Source organism: Bidens hawaiensis, unplaced genomic scaffold, assembly GCF_021521415.1.
Source record: "Bidens hawaiensis isolate Kalapana, Puna unplaced genomic scaffold, B.hawaiensis_p1.1 tig00024420_1, whole genome shotgun sequence".
Classification (NCBI taxonomy): domain Eukaryota; kingdom Viridiplantae; phylum Streptophyta; class Magnoliopsida; order Asterales; family Asteraceae; genus Bidens; species Bidens hawaiensis.
This window is the reverse complement of record NW_027493845.1, coordinates 157393-171194: the sequence shown is the minus strand read 5'-3', so window position 1 is coordinate 171194 and position 13802 is coordinate 157393. Positions and strand designations below refer to the sequence as shown.

Below are 13802 nucleotides of genomic sequence, written 5' to 3'. Positions count from 1 at the left end.
ATACATATATATGTATATATATATAAACCACAATATAGTGTTACGGAGAAGGGCTTCGAAGCCCCGTTTTTCACGTGACGATGACGTGGCACTGCGGAGGGGCATCGATGCCCCCCGCCATAGAGAACAACCTTATAGCTAAAGTTATTTTTAGGGTACTCAAGAAGTTAGGACATGGATAAAACTTTCGTGTATTACATGAGATATGGAGGTTGTTCCCATTAAGATCTCGGCTACATATATTTTTTTTCTTTTACATGTAAATTGGAAAGTATGGTAACCGAGGTAAGAATAACAAAAGCTAGACAAGATATCATCGATAATAAAAGTAGTACACTATGAAGAAACATGGTGATGATAAAAATGTAGTAGTAACCCAAAAGAGAGCAAATGAACTACTCTATAGTCTAAAGAAAGAGTAGGAAATGCTAGATGCAGGCGAAGCTAAGCTTGCATTTGGTTTTTAAAATATGCTACAAAAGTAAACCTTAAGACCTATTTATGTAATTATATAGAAAAAGAATTTGAATTGTCGTTTTTAAATTTAACATTATCTTTAACAAAAGTTAGCGTCAGAACTAAACATGTTACAAATTGACCACATATAACAAACATGTTATTTTTAAAATTTACTCTCTCCAAGCCTATTATTTTTGTTAAACCATAACGACCTAATTAACTTTAAGCAATGATAATATAATTCTAAATGCATTGAGTGGCCACATTTATATATAGGGGTATGATAATGTACAAATGAAATTAACCATCTAAACATATATATAATTAGAGTAGCTATTATTACTCTACAGTTTTGAACTCGAGTTATTATGTTACAAAAATTAAAGTAAGGTAATAATATTACTCTAGTTATTTGTACGATTCTCACATCAAAAATATTTGTATTTGATCCTAACATACACATATATGTGTAATTGTAATTTTGGTTTATATCTATGATTTATGTATCAAAGTTTAGGCTTTAATTCAAAAAAGCGAGCCAACGAGTCAGATTACCTTGTCTCAAGCTTCACTCGTTTACAAACCTGAAGAAACACTAATTGACCCCGGGCAGATTACGGATAATCTGGGGGTTAAATAGATGTTTCCCACGAGGGGATAGGTCCGGCAAAGATGGTTCTTCTGATGACCTGCAAAACAGACACCGTGAGCTCGTCACTGAGAAGGGGGGGTACCTCCTTGTGACCACCCTCCGGCGTGAGAATCAGACTAGATTGCTCTTGAATATAAGTGTATATTAAGAGATTGCTAGAGAAGATAAGATAATGAGATATCAGATAATGTAAGATAATGTAATGTGTCCATACCATTCCAAGGTGTTGGAGTATTTATAGCCGAAGGTAGGTTTCCAAGAAGGTACAGCCGGCTGAATAGTATTCCTGTTCTGCCAACTGTGGGCTACGCACATGCCATGCTGGTAGTTGGTGGGTAGGCAGCGGCTGATAGTGACCAGGCCGGCTGTGTACTATTCTTTTCCACCAACTGCAGGCTATGCACGTGCTACGACAGGTTGGTGAGTAGGCAGCGGCTAATAGTGACAGGGGTTGGTGAGTAGGCAGCGGCTGATAGTGACCAGGCCGGCTGTGTACTATTCCTTTGTCACAATGAGCTGTCGCTGCTTTGGTCAGACCTTTTGTCCATACCTCGTCAGGTACAGTACAAAAGGTCCTCCAGTAGCGTATGGACTGGCTCATTTGGGCGGGAGTTTTCCCGGATTTGTGCGGGAGTATTCCCGGCTTGCTCACTCCTTCTTCAGGTGACATTACTGAATTATTTAAGAGTTAAGTGCCTTGTGCGTGTAGCCTTGCTGCACGGGTAGCCTTCCCTGATGGTTAGTATCCGTTGCTGCGGGAACAGGCGGAGTACGTCGACCATTGGGAGGTTTTTCCTGCGGGAACAGCTTGCGTACTGCGCGTAAGGACGTCACGTCTCTGAGCATGGTGGGTCCTGCGGATCCAGTTGGTTTCTGCGCAGACGTCTCTCTTCAATGTGAGTCTTGCGAGTTTAGCCTTTGCGCAGACGTCCCTGTTGAAGGTGAGTCTTGCGGGTTCAACTGCGCAGACGTCCCTCTTTGAGGTGAGTCTTGCGGGTCCAACTGGGCTCTGCTGGGACCTACCTCTTCAAAACCAAAGTGATCTCAAGCAAACTTTTCCGAGCAAGTCTCGAGCTTTTTAAACAACCCTAGTTCACATCACCATTCTTATATCATTTAAAAAAGTTAAGTTAGAGTTTATAACAAAGGGCCAAAAACATTGAACTCGGGTAGTTAGAGGATGAGAAATGAAAGAATTGACGAAACAACCCCTCCTTCCGCCACCCCACTCTGCTTTAAATATTTCATCCCCAATATTCACCGCTTTCTTCTGCAACATTACATTGCTTGGATTAGGTTTTACTGACACTTGTCCGATTACGTAATCATGAACTCCAATCATCTTCTTCTCGAAGAACCGATACGTATGGCCTCCATTCTCGAGCCATCCAGGCCTGTAAGTTCCTTTTTAATTTACCAATTACCGTTTCATTTTACTGTTTTTAATAACTAACTGTGTTTCGATTTTGTTTTTTTGCTTTGTAGAGTTATTTTCCGTCAATGACGAAGATCGTTGGTACTCTCGGACCGAAATCGAGATCCGTGGAGGTTATTTCGCAGTGTCTCATCGCCGGAATGTCCGGTAACCGTTTTGTTGTTATTATTATTATTGTTGTTGTTGTTGTTGTTGCAGTTTATTTTACTACTTTATTGATCTAGTAATGTTTTTATCATGTTTTTAACTTTTACGTGAACAGTTTCAAAAAGTAAAATTGGCTTGCTGTGTGTGTGAGAGTGTTTGGTTAATTGATTTTGTTTTCTGAATAAGATAGTAAAATTGTTTATTATTATTATTATTGTTCTTGTTGTACTATTTCATGGATCTAGTAGTGTTTTATCATGTTTTCCGTGAACGGTTTCAGAAAGTAAAATTGAAAAATTGGCTTGCTGTGTGAGTGTTTGGTTAATTGTTAAGTGTTTGTTGAATGAGATAGTGATTGTTTTGAAAATTACTGGCAACAATGTCTGATACGGAACGAAATTGAGTTTGTGTATTGTTTGTTCAGTGTTATTATTATTGAGAAGTTTTATAGAAGTTTTTTTGACATTTATATGTTAAAATGTGTTTCGATGGCTCGAAATGTGTTTTCATTATTATATTTTTTTGTTACCTTTACTAGCTTATGGATCTGGTAGTGTTGTGGATAGCGGAATTGAGTGAAGAGTTATCATGTTTTCGTGAACAGTTTCAGAAAGTGAAATTGGCTTGCTGTGTTAGTGTTTGGTTAATCTTTAGTGTTTGTTCTCTTGTTGTATAAGAACGAAATTGAATTAATATTGTTTGTTTAATGTTATTACAAAGGAGATTGATTATGTTAAACTTTTTTTACTCTGAATTTCTCAAAGTTCAAATTTGGAAGTTAGTTTTTATAATTGAGAAGTTCTATAGAAGTATTTTTTTGACATTTATAGGATAAAATGTGTTTCCATGGGTCGAAACGAGTCTTCATTGTTTTGAGTTAAATCTGTCATTAATTTTCTGGACTAATCAGGCATATAAATACTGTTTGGTTGATTTAGAGCAATCATCATCATCATCATCGTACTCAGTATATCCCGCCAATAGCAAAGTTATGGTAGGGTCTGAGGAGGGTAAGATGTAGACAGCCTTACCTCTACCCCATAGGGATAGAGAGGCTGCTTCCGGTGAGACCCCCGGCTCGATAGTAGTTTTGCATCAAGCCTTGGACATAAGGCACATAACACTCAATCATCGGGACACCGGCTGATCGGTGCATGTACCCTTGTCTTTCGGCTATCAACGCCACCACATGATGCCTGATTAACCTTCCGCCACTTTTAACGTTATTTTCACGAGATTAGTAAAATAACGTCAAAATTAGTGCAATTTCACTTTTGCCCACCCGAGGGTTCACACATATATACATTATATGCGCACACCCGAGGGTTCACTTTTGCCCTACTATCGAGGGTTCACTTTTGCAATTTCACTCTAAATGTATGATTTAGAGCAATCATACATTTATAGTATTTTTTTACTATTAAAAACGGTCAAATTACTTACTGATAACTGAAATTTAAACAATTCCGACGTGGCTTCTGATAGCGTGCTATTTGGGATTTTGGGGTTTTTTTTTCTGATATTTGTTAGTTTTTTACGTGTAGTGGCACGTTTTGATTTTACATGGGGTGATGCTGCATTTCACCAGGAGACGTTGGAAAACCTAAAAATTGCTATCAAGAATACAAAGAAGTTGTGCTCTGTAAGTTTCATTACTAGTTAGCCCTATGAAAATCATTTGTATTTAGACGTATACGTCATTTGTGTTTGGAAGTAACGTCATATGTGTGTAGACGACGTATACAACTATACGTCATTTGAGTTTATAACTATACGTCATGCAAAGGTTGAACAATGGCCAGGGCAATTAATGTGTTTTTTCCTATATTACCAGGTTATGTTAGATACAGCTGGTCCCGAGCTCCTTGTTGTGAACAAAGGTGATCATCCGATACCTCTTGAAGCAGATTCCTTTGTTGTTTTAACACCGGATCAAGAGAAAGAAGCAACTTCAAGTTTATTGCCAATTAATTTCAGCGGTTTGGCTAAGGTGATTGTTTTATATATCCATTATATATGGTTATTGTTTTGTTCTAATTTGAAGAAACTTTTGGTGTTTGTAGGCAGTAAAGCCCGGTGACACCATATTTCTTGGCCAATACTTGTTTACAGGAAGTGAGACAACGTCTGTTTGGCTGGAGGTAAGTTGACAGTTAAGAATCATTATGTTTATGCACAATCAAGTATATATTTTGTTGACAGAAGCGTACTCAATTCAATTTAACTACATGTTTCACCTCGTATATAAACTCAATACTTTCAGATGCTAAAATGATATAAATTCTAAACTTTCCATGAAACTTGCCTACCAATCGGACTTTGTAACAAGAATATTAGAAGCATGATATTTTCCAGAATGCCAAAATAATTTTAATGTATAGAAATTTATTATTTACAGATAAGGTTGATACAATGGGCCTATGTTCTGTATGTTTATATACTAAACTCTTGATTCATAGTTAAGTGTTTATATAATCAACGCAGGTTTCTGAGATTAAAGGTGATGATGTTGTTTGTCTGATAAAGAACTCGGCTGTTCTTGCTGGAACACTGTACACTTTGCATGCTTCTCAAGTTCATATCGATCTGCCTACACTAAACGATAAAGATAAGGAGGTAATTATTTACTAACCAATCGATCAATTATGGATATTTATGTGTATCATTAATTGTTTAAAATGAACCATATGTTTCGTCATCAATCATTTATGTCTTATTCTTTTTCTTTATTTTCGACGGACCCAGAAATTGCATAAATTGAATGTAATAGATTCTGTTTCTTTCGACGGACCCAGAAATTACAAAAATAGAATGTAATAGATTCTGTTTCTTTCGATCTTTCGTGATTTGACAATGTTTGACTTGCTACTTTCGTTTAATGTTAGGTTATCAGCACGTGGGGAGTCAAAAACAATGTTGACTTTCTATCTTTGTCACATACTCGAAGTGGGCAAGATATCCGACAAGTATGGATCACTTTTTTGTATATATTTATAAAACTTACGATATTTGTATTAACTTTTTTCCATATACGATTCAACTCTTGCTATTTTGCAGGCCCGTGAATATCTTTCTAAACTAGGTGACCTCAGTCAAACTCAAATTTTTGCAAAGATTGAAAATGTGGAGGTGAGATATTGAGATGCTTAATTATGGTAATTATTTACGGATATTGACATAATGTATGTAGAGGCCATTAAGGTATTTATCCCTTTTTCATTAAGGCCACACATATATTGAAACTAAAATATAGAATGTGTTTGTTCGTTAACGAGTAAATATGAACATCAACATGTTGGGACTGAAAAATTAATAAAACTAAATTAAACTGTAATGGTTGATTTTTTTAATTTCATAAAGTAAACTAAATTGTAATGAAGTATGGAACTATAAATTTGAATAAATATATAAACGGATGTAAACTAATGACCATAAATGAAGGAACATAAACGAATTTAAATAAATGAATGAACGAGACATGCGCTCATGTTTTTTGTTCAACTAAATGAACAAACAATGTTGTTTGTGTTCGTTCGTTTATTAAACAAAGAGCATAAACAAACTTCTTGCCGAGCAGTTCATTGAACATTCAGTTTGTTTACAGATGTAACATGGCTGGGAAGCCCGCTGTTGTCCAAGAATGTATCTTGTTTAATACTTTATAGGTCATCCAAGAATGTATCTTGTTTCATTTTTACCAATTTCAACCAAAAACATTTTATATGACAAAACACCTACCCTTCAATTTAGAAAACAACAATTTTGGCCTATAAAACATTGACACTTCGGTTTTTGTCTTTTACAAATTAATTAAGAGAATTTTTGTCATTCAACAAGTTTTTTTTAATGCGAAAATTGGTATAAATGAAATCAAGTACATACTTTCTTGCATCAATCTGGAAGTTGTGCATAGATAATAAGTTTTCATAGTAATTATTTTTAACGTGTTCAATATACTGCAGGGTCTCGTGAATTTTGATAAAATTCTTCAAGAAGCCGATGGGATTATCCTTGCTAGAGGGAATTTAGGGATTGATCTTCCACCAGAGAAGGTTGATTTGATTTTTTTGCCACTCATTCTGGGTAAATTATTAATTTTTATTTGTAGAGAAATAACCGATTTCTTTATTCAAACGCAGGTGTTTTTGTTTCAAAAAGCCGCTGTTTACAAATGTAACATGGCTGGGAAGCCCGCTGTTGTCACTCGTGTTGTTGATAGCATGACTGATAACTTAAGGCCCACGCGTGCTGAAGCTACTGATGTTGCTAATGCTGTTTTAGATGGTAAGTATCTGTTAATAACAGTATTATATAAATTTAGCATAATTCAGTAAAATTATATCATTTATGGAATAAAGCTATGTCTCGGCTTACACTGGTGTTATTTTATGATATGCGTCAGGGGCTGATGCAATTCTTCTAGGTGCAGAGACAATGCGGGGGTTGTACCCAGTTGATACTATCTCTATTGTTGGTAAAATTTGTGGCGAGGTATTGTTGTTAATTTTTTGCTTTATTGGAAAATTCTCTATTGATTTAAGTTTTTATATAATTCCGTTAAGCGCTAGCTAGATGAAATAGAAACAAGTTTTAAACTTTTTTTCTTATTTTAGCAACCGATTTTAGTTGTCGTAAAGTAGAAACTGATTTACACTTTACTACTGATTTTAGCAACCAAGTTTGTTATTTTTTTTATATATTGTGTTGCAATGAATGAACTATTAGCTGTTAGCTAGAGTTTAAAGTGTAAACGAGCTGAATCTGAACTCGACTAGGTTCAAGCTCGGCTCATTATTGTTTTTTTTTTTGGCATAAAGGCAACATATAAACAGTATCATAACTGTTGTTAAATATTCTGATTTTCACCATACCGTTTGCAGTCTGAAAAAGTGTACAATCAAGACTCGTATTTCAAGAACACTGTCAAATACGTTGGTGAACCAATGAGTCACATGGAATCTATTGCTTCTTCTGCGGTACCCAACTTCGATATTTTTTATATTGTTAAATAGAATAAACTTCTTTTTAAGCAATTGTTAAAAATTATATTAACTCGTGAAAGTTGTTTAGGTTCGTGCTGCCATCAAGGTGAAAGCATCAGTTATCATTTGCTTTACTTCATCTGGAAGAGCTGCAAGGTGTGTGATAATTAAAGTTTATAAAGATTTTTTTTATGTTTTTGGTTTATGAAATGTATAATTTTATATGTAACATGAAATCTTATAAAACATGCAGGTTAATTGCTAAGTACAGGCCTACGATGCCGGTGCTTTCTGTTGTCATACCGCGTCTTAAAACAAATCAACTTCGCTGGACATTTACAGGCGCTTTTGAGGTAACAAAAATAATCATGGGATGTTTTTATGCTTATTTAAGTGTGTAATTACAAGGTTACCCTTATCCACGCTTATGATACTATGATTTGTTCATATAAATTGTACTGATTTTTTATTTTTATTTTTTTCCGTTTAAATAGGCAAGGCAGTCACTCATTATAAGAGGTCTTTTTCCCATGCTTGCGGATACTCAACACCCGGTAAGAGCAACTCCCTATTTTGTAGATCGAAAAGTTTTACAAAATGATGTCTTTTTTTCATATTTATAAGATTCTAAATAAAAAGAAAAATCATTTTAACCAGATCAAATTGATTTTTTGACCTTGTAAAATTGTTAAAGATATTGAGTTGTTTGAAAAGGAAATGATAAAATTACCCTTTATCAATGTTAAAAGTCCATGATTGAATGAAAGTTTTTCAATTTCGTTTCCTCTATCATCCGAACACAATTATTTGATAGAATGTTTTCCGTTTTCATTGAATTTCATGAGCCCAATAGGACCTAAAATGTACGGATTTGTAAATACGCGGATTCTAAAATATCAAAACTTATCAAAGAAATTAAAATGTATCAAAAAAAAAATATACCCTTTATCAGTGTTAACTATATGATTGAGGAAAAGTTTTTTAATTCCAGTTTACTGCTTGAACCGATGAACCAAACATAATTTTTGTATGATTTTTTTTCAATTCCAATGTATTCCGTCAACCGAGTGAGACCTAAAATGTAACGCCTACTATCATTGTAGATACTGGAAAATTATTACAAAAACAGCTAAGTAATACATAAAAGATTATATAACAAAAGTATTGATTTTACCAGAAACATTTTTTAAATGATTCAAAATACAAAAATGAGATTTAAAAATAATAATATTTTTGTATTTTTGTATGTTAGTGACATCTACAACATGAATAAATGGTTTTTGTAGGGTGGGTCTATGAGTGCAACGAATGAGACAGTTTTAAAGGTGGCTATAGATCATGGTAGGAGCATTGGTGTTATAAAACCACAAGATCGTGTTGTTGTTTGCCAAAAGGTGGGTGATGATGCTGTCGTCAAGATTGTCGAGCTTGAAGATTAGCAAACTGTAATTACTAATTACTACTATATGATTATGGTAATTAGCTTTCTTTTTTTGCATACAACTTTGAACTAAGAAATATTTGCATAGTCATGTCGACTCTAAGTTTTAATATAAACTATCTTATTAAAGTTACTTTTAGTTGTGTCTTTGCTCATTGTGTTCTTATTTTAGCTATTTTGTTAGCCCCATAGATAGACTGTTCGACAGCTTCTTAAAGTCCTAGGCAATCATGTCATTTCTTTACATACAAAAGAATCATTATATAAGAGGTCATGGATTTGAACCTTACAAAGTGCAAAAATTAAGTCGTTAAAAAAAAGCCATTATATCATCATAAAAAATTAAAGGTGTTCATAAAAAATAAGAGCCACAGTTATCATCACCGATTTAATAATTATAAAATTGTCAGTTGAGGTTTTTGATGCCTCACATGTGTAATTCCCTTTTAATTTAAAACATGTGGCTAAGTTGTGACATGAATTATAATGGCTTGTAACATAACATATGCGTGTGTGGAAGGAATTTAGTAAAGTTTTAAGAGGTGGTGAGACATGTGACATGAAATAATGAAATTCCTAGACTAAAGGTTAATCTAAAAATGAGTTGCAAGGTTTAACCTTTATGATTTTCAACATTAAGCCTCATCATAGGAGACCATCCTCTTGGGGGTGTTTTCAGTCAACTATGAAAGGATAGGAGCTACCTTTGTTTTTCCATAATCGAATATAAGACATCAGACGGATAGGCAGACACCATGATGCCAATCAGGGTCGAGCATCGGGTTATGGTGAAGGAACCACATTCGAACCAAGGTCTTGTGAGGATTAATCAAGAAAGAGTCGTGGCTGTGATTGTGCCTGGCATCCTAAAACTGAAGTAAAATCTGATCAGATGGTGAGAAATGAGCGGTTTAGGAGCATCTATGTGTTTGCGCTTGTTAAGGTGAGGCTCTAGACCTTTGTATTCACGGTTTTGCTAAGTTTTGGGGTTAATCGCTTTGCTTGGTTTCGGAGTACTAAAAACGGGAACATAGACATGGATGATAAATTGATAATTGATAAACAACTAAATATGATGAATGTTAGATATAATAATAGAAGGGGAAAGTTAACATACAAATGAAATTAACGTGCTAAACTCATCCCATTCAACAAACGCGACAAAAGTTCTTCCACGGTTATCATTAACTTTAGCGAGATGGAGCTTGTAAAGTTTTTAAAGTACCTTGACAGATAATATCTGCAGACCCACTGCAGATGTTACATTCGTTGACCCATCTGCACAAATATTAGTAACACAACAGTTGCATCTTTCTTTGCTCACACAAAATTCCCTAAAACAGCACCAAACATTTTATCGACATCAAAAACGAGTTAGATCCATCGATCGAAACCCCTTCCATAAAATTTGGGAAAATCAACATATTCACTAACTTTGTTGATCCGTAAGGTCCGCCTGACTTGAACTTCGAGACCCAAAACAGACATTGAATTGCGACTATATCAATCTGACTTCCACAAAAGATTTGTTAGCAACGACTGCTATAGCTTTCAAACGAACTAACACTTCCTCATGTTCCTTTAAAAATTAGAATCTTGTCAATTACTTAATTAAAAATTTGATAAGCCACCGTTCACCATTGAATCAAATAGTCGTTTAGCTCAACTAAGAATTTTGATTATGTGTTAAATTATTAATTCAGGTTCTTTCTGTTTATGACTTAATTTAGTTAACATTCAACAACTAATCAAAAAACAACACCAAATAATACCTAATCAACAAAATAAGCCACACAATTACCACAATTTTACTTATATTATGATGACGCAGACCCACTGCAGATGCTACATCCCATGACCCATCTGCACAAATCTTAATACCACAACAGCTGCATAATTCTTAGCTCACAGAGATCCTTATAACAGCACTACACGTATTATCAACACTAAAAGGCCTTCACAGCAAGAGATCCAACCATCAAAATCCAGTTTATCAAATATGCGAAAATCAACCAGCCTAGTCTTTCAATTATAACTTTTTTCACCCGTAAGCTTCAACAGACTTGAATTACAAGATCCAAAACCTATAATGGTAGCACAAATTTATCACTACGATTTCTACAATAGATACCTGAGCTTTGATTCTTCAATTATTATAGCTTTCAATCAAGCAAACAATCTTTCATAATCCTTTAAAACCTTGTCAACCTTCTGATTACAAGTTAACAGACTGCAGCAACACTAATTCTTAGCTCACAGAGATGAGTTTCGGTTAACATTTTAACCAGTTCTGGCATAAAGAACAAGTTCAAAGACAATTTTAGTGTATCTAAACCTATATTTTCAATCAATTCCACACCGGTTTCTGTACAATTGGTTTGAAACCAATTCAATTTCATTCATCAATCCGGTTAACCGAATTATTTTCACACATCATATCAGATAATTGAATATTTCAGGTTCTTTCTGTTTATGATTTAATTGTAACATAAAATAACTAATTAATAAACAACACCAAATAATACCAGAAAACACATTACAAACTTCTTCAACACCAGATCCATTACCACTTTACACCAACACAAACCCACCATCCTTCAACCGCTAGTAAACTTAGTGACAGCCTTAGTCCCCTCACTAACCGCATGCTTCGCCAACTCACCCGGCAACACCAACCTCACCGCAGTCTGAATCTCCCGAGACGACAGCGTATGCTTCTTATTATACCTCCCCAACCTCGACGCCTCCTGAGCCAACTTCTCAAATATATCATTAATAAAACTGTTCATAATCCCCATCGCCTTACTCGATATCCCAATATCCGGGTGCACCTGCTTCAACACCTTAAAGATATAAATCTTATACGTCTCCACGGACTTCTTGTGCCTCTTCTTCTTCTTCTCAGTGGCCGACGCGTCCTTCGGCAGCTTCTTCTCGGCGCGTGGTTTCTTCTCGGCGGGTGCCTTCTCGGCCGCTGGCTTCTTCTCGGCTGGCTTCTTGTCTGCCTTTGGTGCCATTGGGATTGATTGATTGTTTGTGATTGAGAGATTGGATTAGGGTTTGGTGAGTGTGAGATTGAAGGGTGATTTGGGGGTTATGTATAGGGGTGAAGGTGAGTTTTGATTGGTGGGATAATGTTGATGCGAATTGTGAATGTGAGCCGTTGATTGTGTGGGATGGTTGTGTAAGGATATCTGACGGTGGAGATTGAAATGCGTGAAATGTTTTGAAATGTGAGAGTTCGCGCGGGCGGGTGAAAAGTGAAAACTCAAAATAAGTAGTGAATTTTAAATTTTTTGAGTTAATAAATTTTGTATACGTTATTTTTTTATTAAAAATTGAAACTATAATAACAATGGTTATTTTTTTATTTTTTGATACAAGTGTGTTATGTTATTGTAATGTAAAAATTTAAAATTGATTAATCTTAATAGAGTGTTTAGTTAGTGATGTCTTTTTTTTTCTTAAAATATAATATTTTAAATCACCAAAATTGATGAGAACATCTCAATGTTCAGTTCTAACGTGTAATTGTTCATAGTTCTGAACTGTATATATGACGCCCAACGCTCTCATGGAGAGTTATTCAGTACACATGGTTTTAGTTTCACAGTTTCATTTTCATGTTTTTTTTTCATGTTTAATTCTTTATTTGCTAATTTTTTCTAAGTATGTCTTGATGCGTTTGAATTTGTTATATTTTCATAATCTGATTATTACATGAGTTGTAATTATGTTTCTCAAAATGTTTAGAAGGCATGTATAATTTCATTATCAGGGATGGCAATGAAACCCGAACTCGATGGGAAAACCCGAAACCCGACATAAATAGGATGGGTAATGCCCGATCCATTAGGGTTTGGGATTAGTTTTGAAATTTTTCGCGGGTTTGGGATTTCTAATATACCTGATTACCCGACCTGATTACCCGATAACATAAACCCATTTACCCGATTATATACCCGATGTACCCAATATAGCTTATTATATATATATATATACTATATTCCAAACATATTATTTATCAAAACTTGTTTATGTCAATTATTTGAGATATTTTATCTTTATGGTAACTATCTTTATAATCGATTAGTTATATTTTGTCAAAACCCGACGGGTATTGAGCTGGGTATACCCGAAGGGTATGTTATGAAAAACCCGATGCGAAACCCGAAACCCGATGGTAAAACCCGAAACCCGACGGGTAATTACCCGATTAAAACCCGACGGGTTTGGGATTTTAATAACCGGGTATGGGTTTGGGAATACCTAAACCCGTCCCAAACCCAACCCATTGCGATCCCTACATTATCTTGTAATGAAAACAATAAATGACCTCATTTGTAATGGGAATCATGAGAAGAAAAACATATATATATATATATATATACATACATATATATATATATATATATATATATAAAAGGGTTCAAATAAGAATAAGGAGTTTCCTAGGAATGGTAAGAACCAACAAATTTTTGACATTTGGCATTACAAATGATGGTGAAGAAACAATTCTAGGAAACTATGTCGGTTATAATGATTAAAGAGTAATTATAGAAAACTATGTCGGTTATTGGTGATTTTAAATCTCAACCATTGATTAACATGATCCAATGGCTATGATTTATTCTTAGTCTTCCTAGAAAATTACTTATTTTTATGACAACCCTCCCATATATATAT

At 34.7% G+C, this 13802-nt stretch overlaps 2 protein-coding genes across 2 annotated transcripts; one reads left to right on the top strand and one right to left on the bottom strand.

The window, feature by feature from the left end:
• The first annotated feature begins 2246 nt into the window (after window positions 1-2246).
• Window positions 2247-9248, top strand: LOC143569207 (pyruvate kinase 1, cytosolic-like). The gene is made up of 16 exons (XM_077055177.1): window positions 2247-2507; window positions 2597-2693; window positions 4238-4335; window positions 4528-4683; window positions 4757-4834; window positions 5178-5309; window positions 5579-5659; window positions 5751-5822; window positions 6656-6745; window positions 6833-6977; window positions 7096-7184; window positions 7574-7669; window positions 7764-7831; window positions 7929-8028; window positions 8170-8229; window positions 8962-9248. The coding sequence occupies exons 1-16, from the start codon at window positions 2439-2441 to the stop codon at window positions 9112-9114; spliced, it is 1584 nt and encodes a 527-aa protein (XP_076911292.1). The 5' UTR covers window positions 2247-2438; the 3' UTR covers window positions 9115-9248.
• Window positions 9249-11669: 2421 nt separating this feature from the next.
• Window positions 11670-12189, bottom strand: LOC143569206 (histone H2B.3-like). Its single transcript, XM_077055176.1, has one exon. The coding sequence runs from the start codon at window positions 12131-12133 to the stop codon at window positions 11714-11716; it is 420 nt and encodes a 139-aa protein (XP_076911291.1). The 5' UTR covers window positions 12134-12189; the 3' UTR covers window positions 11670-11713.
• Window positions 12190-13802: the final 1613 nt, after the last annotated feature.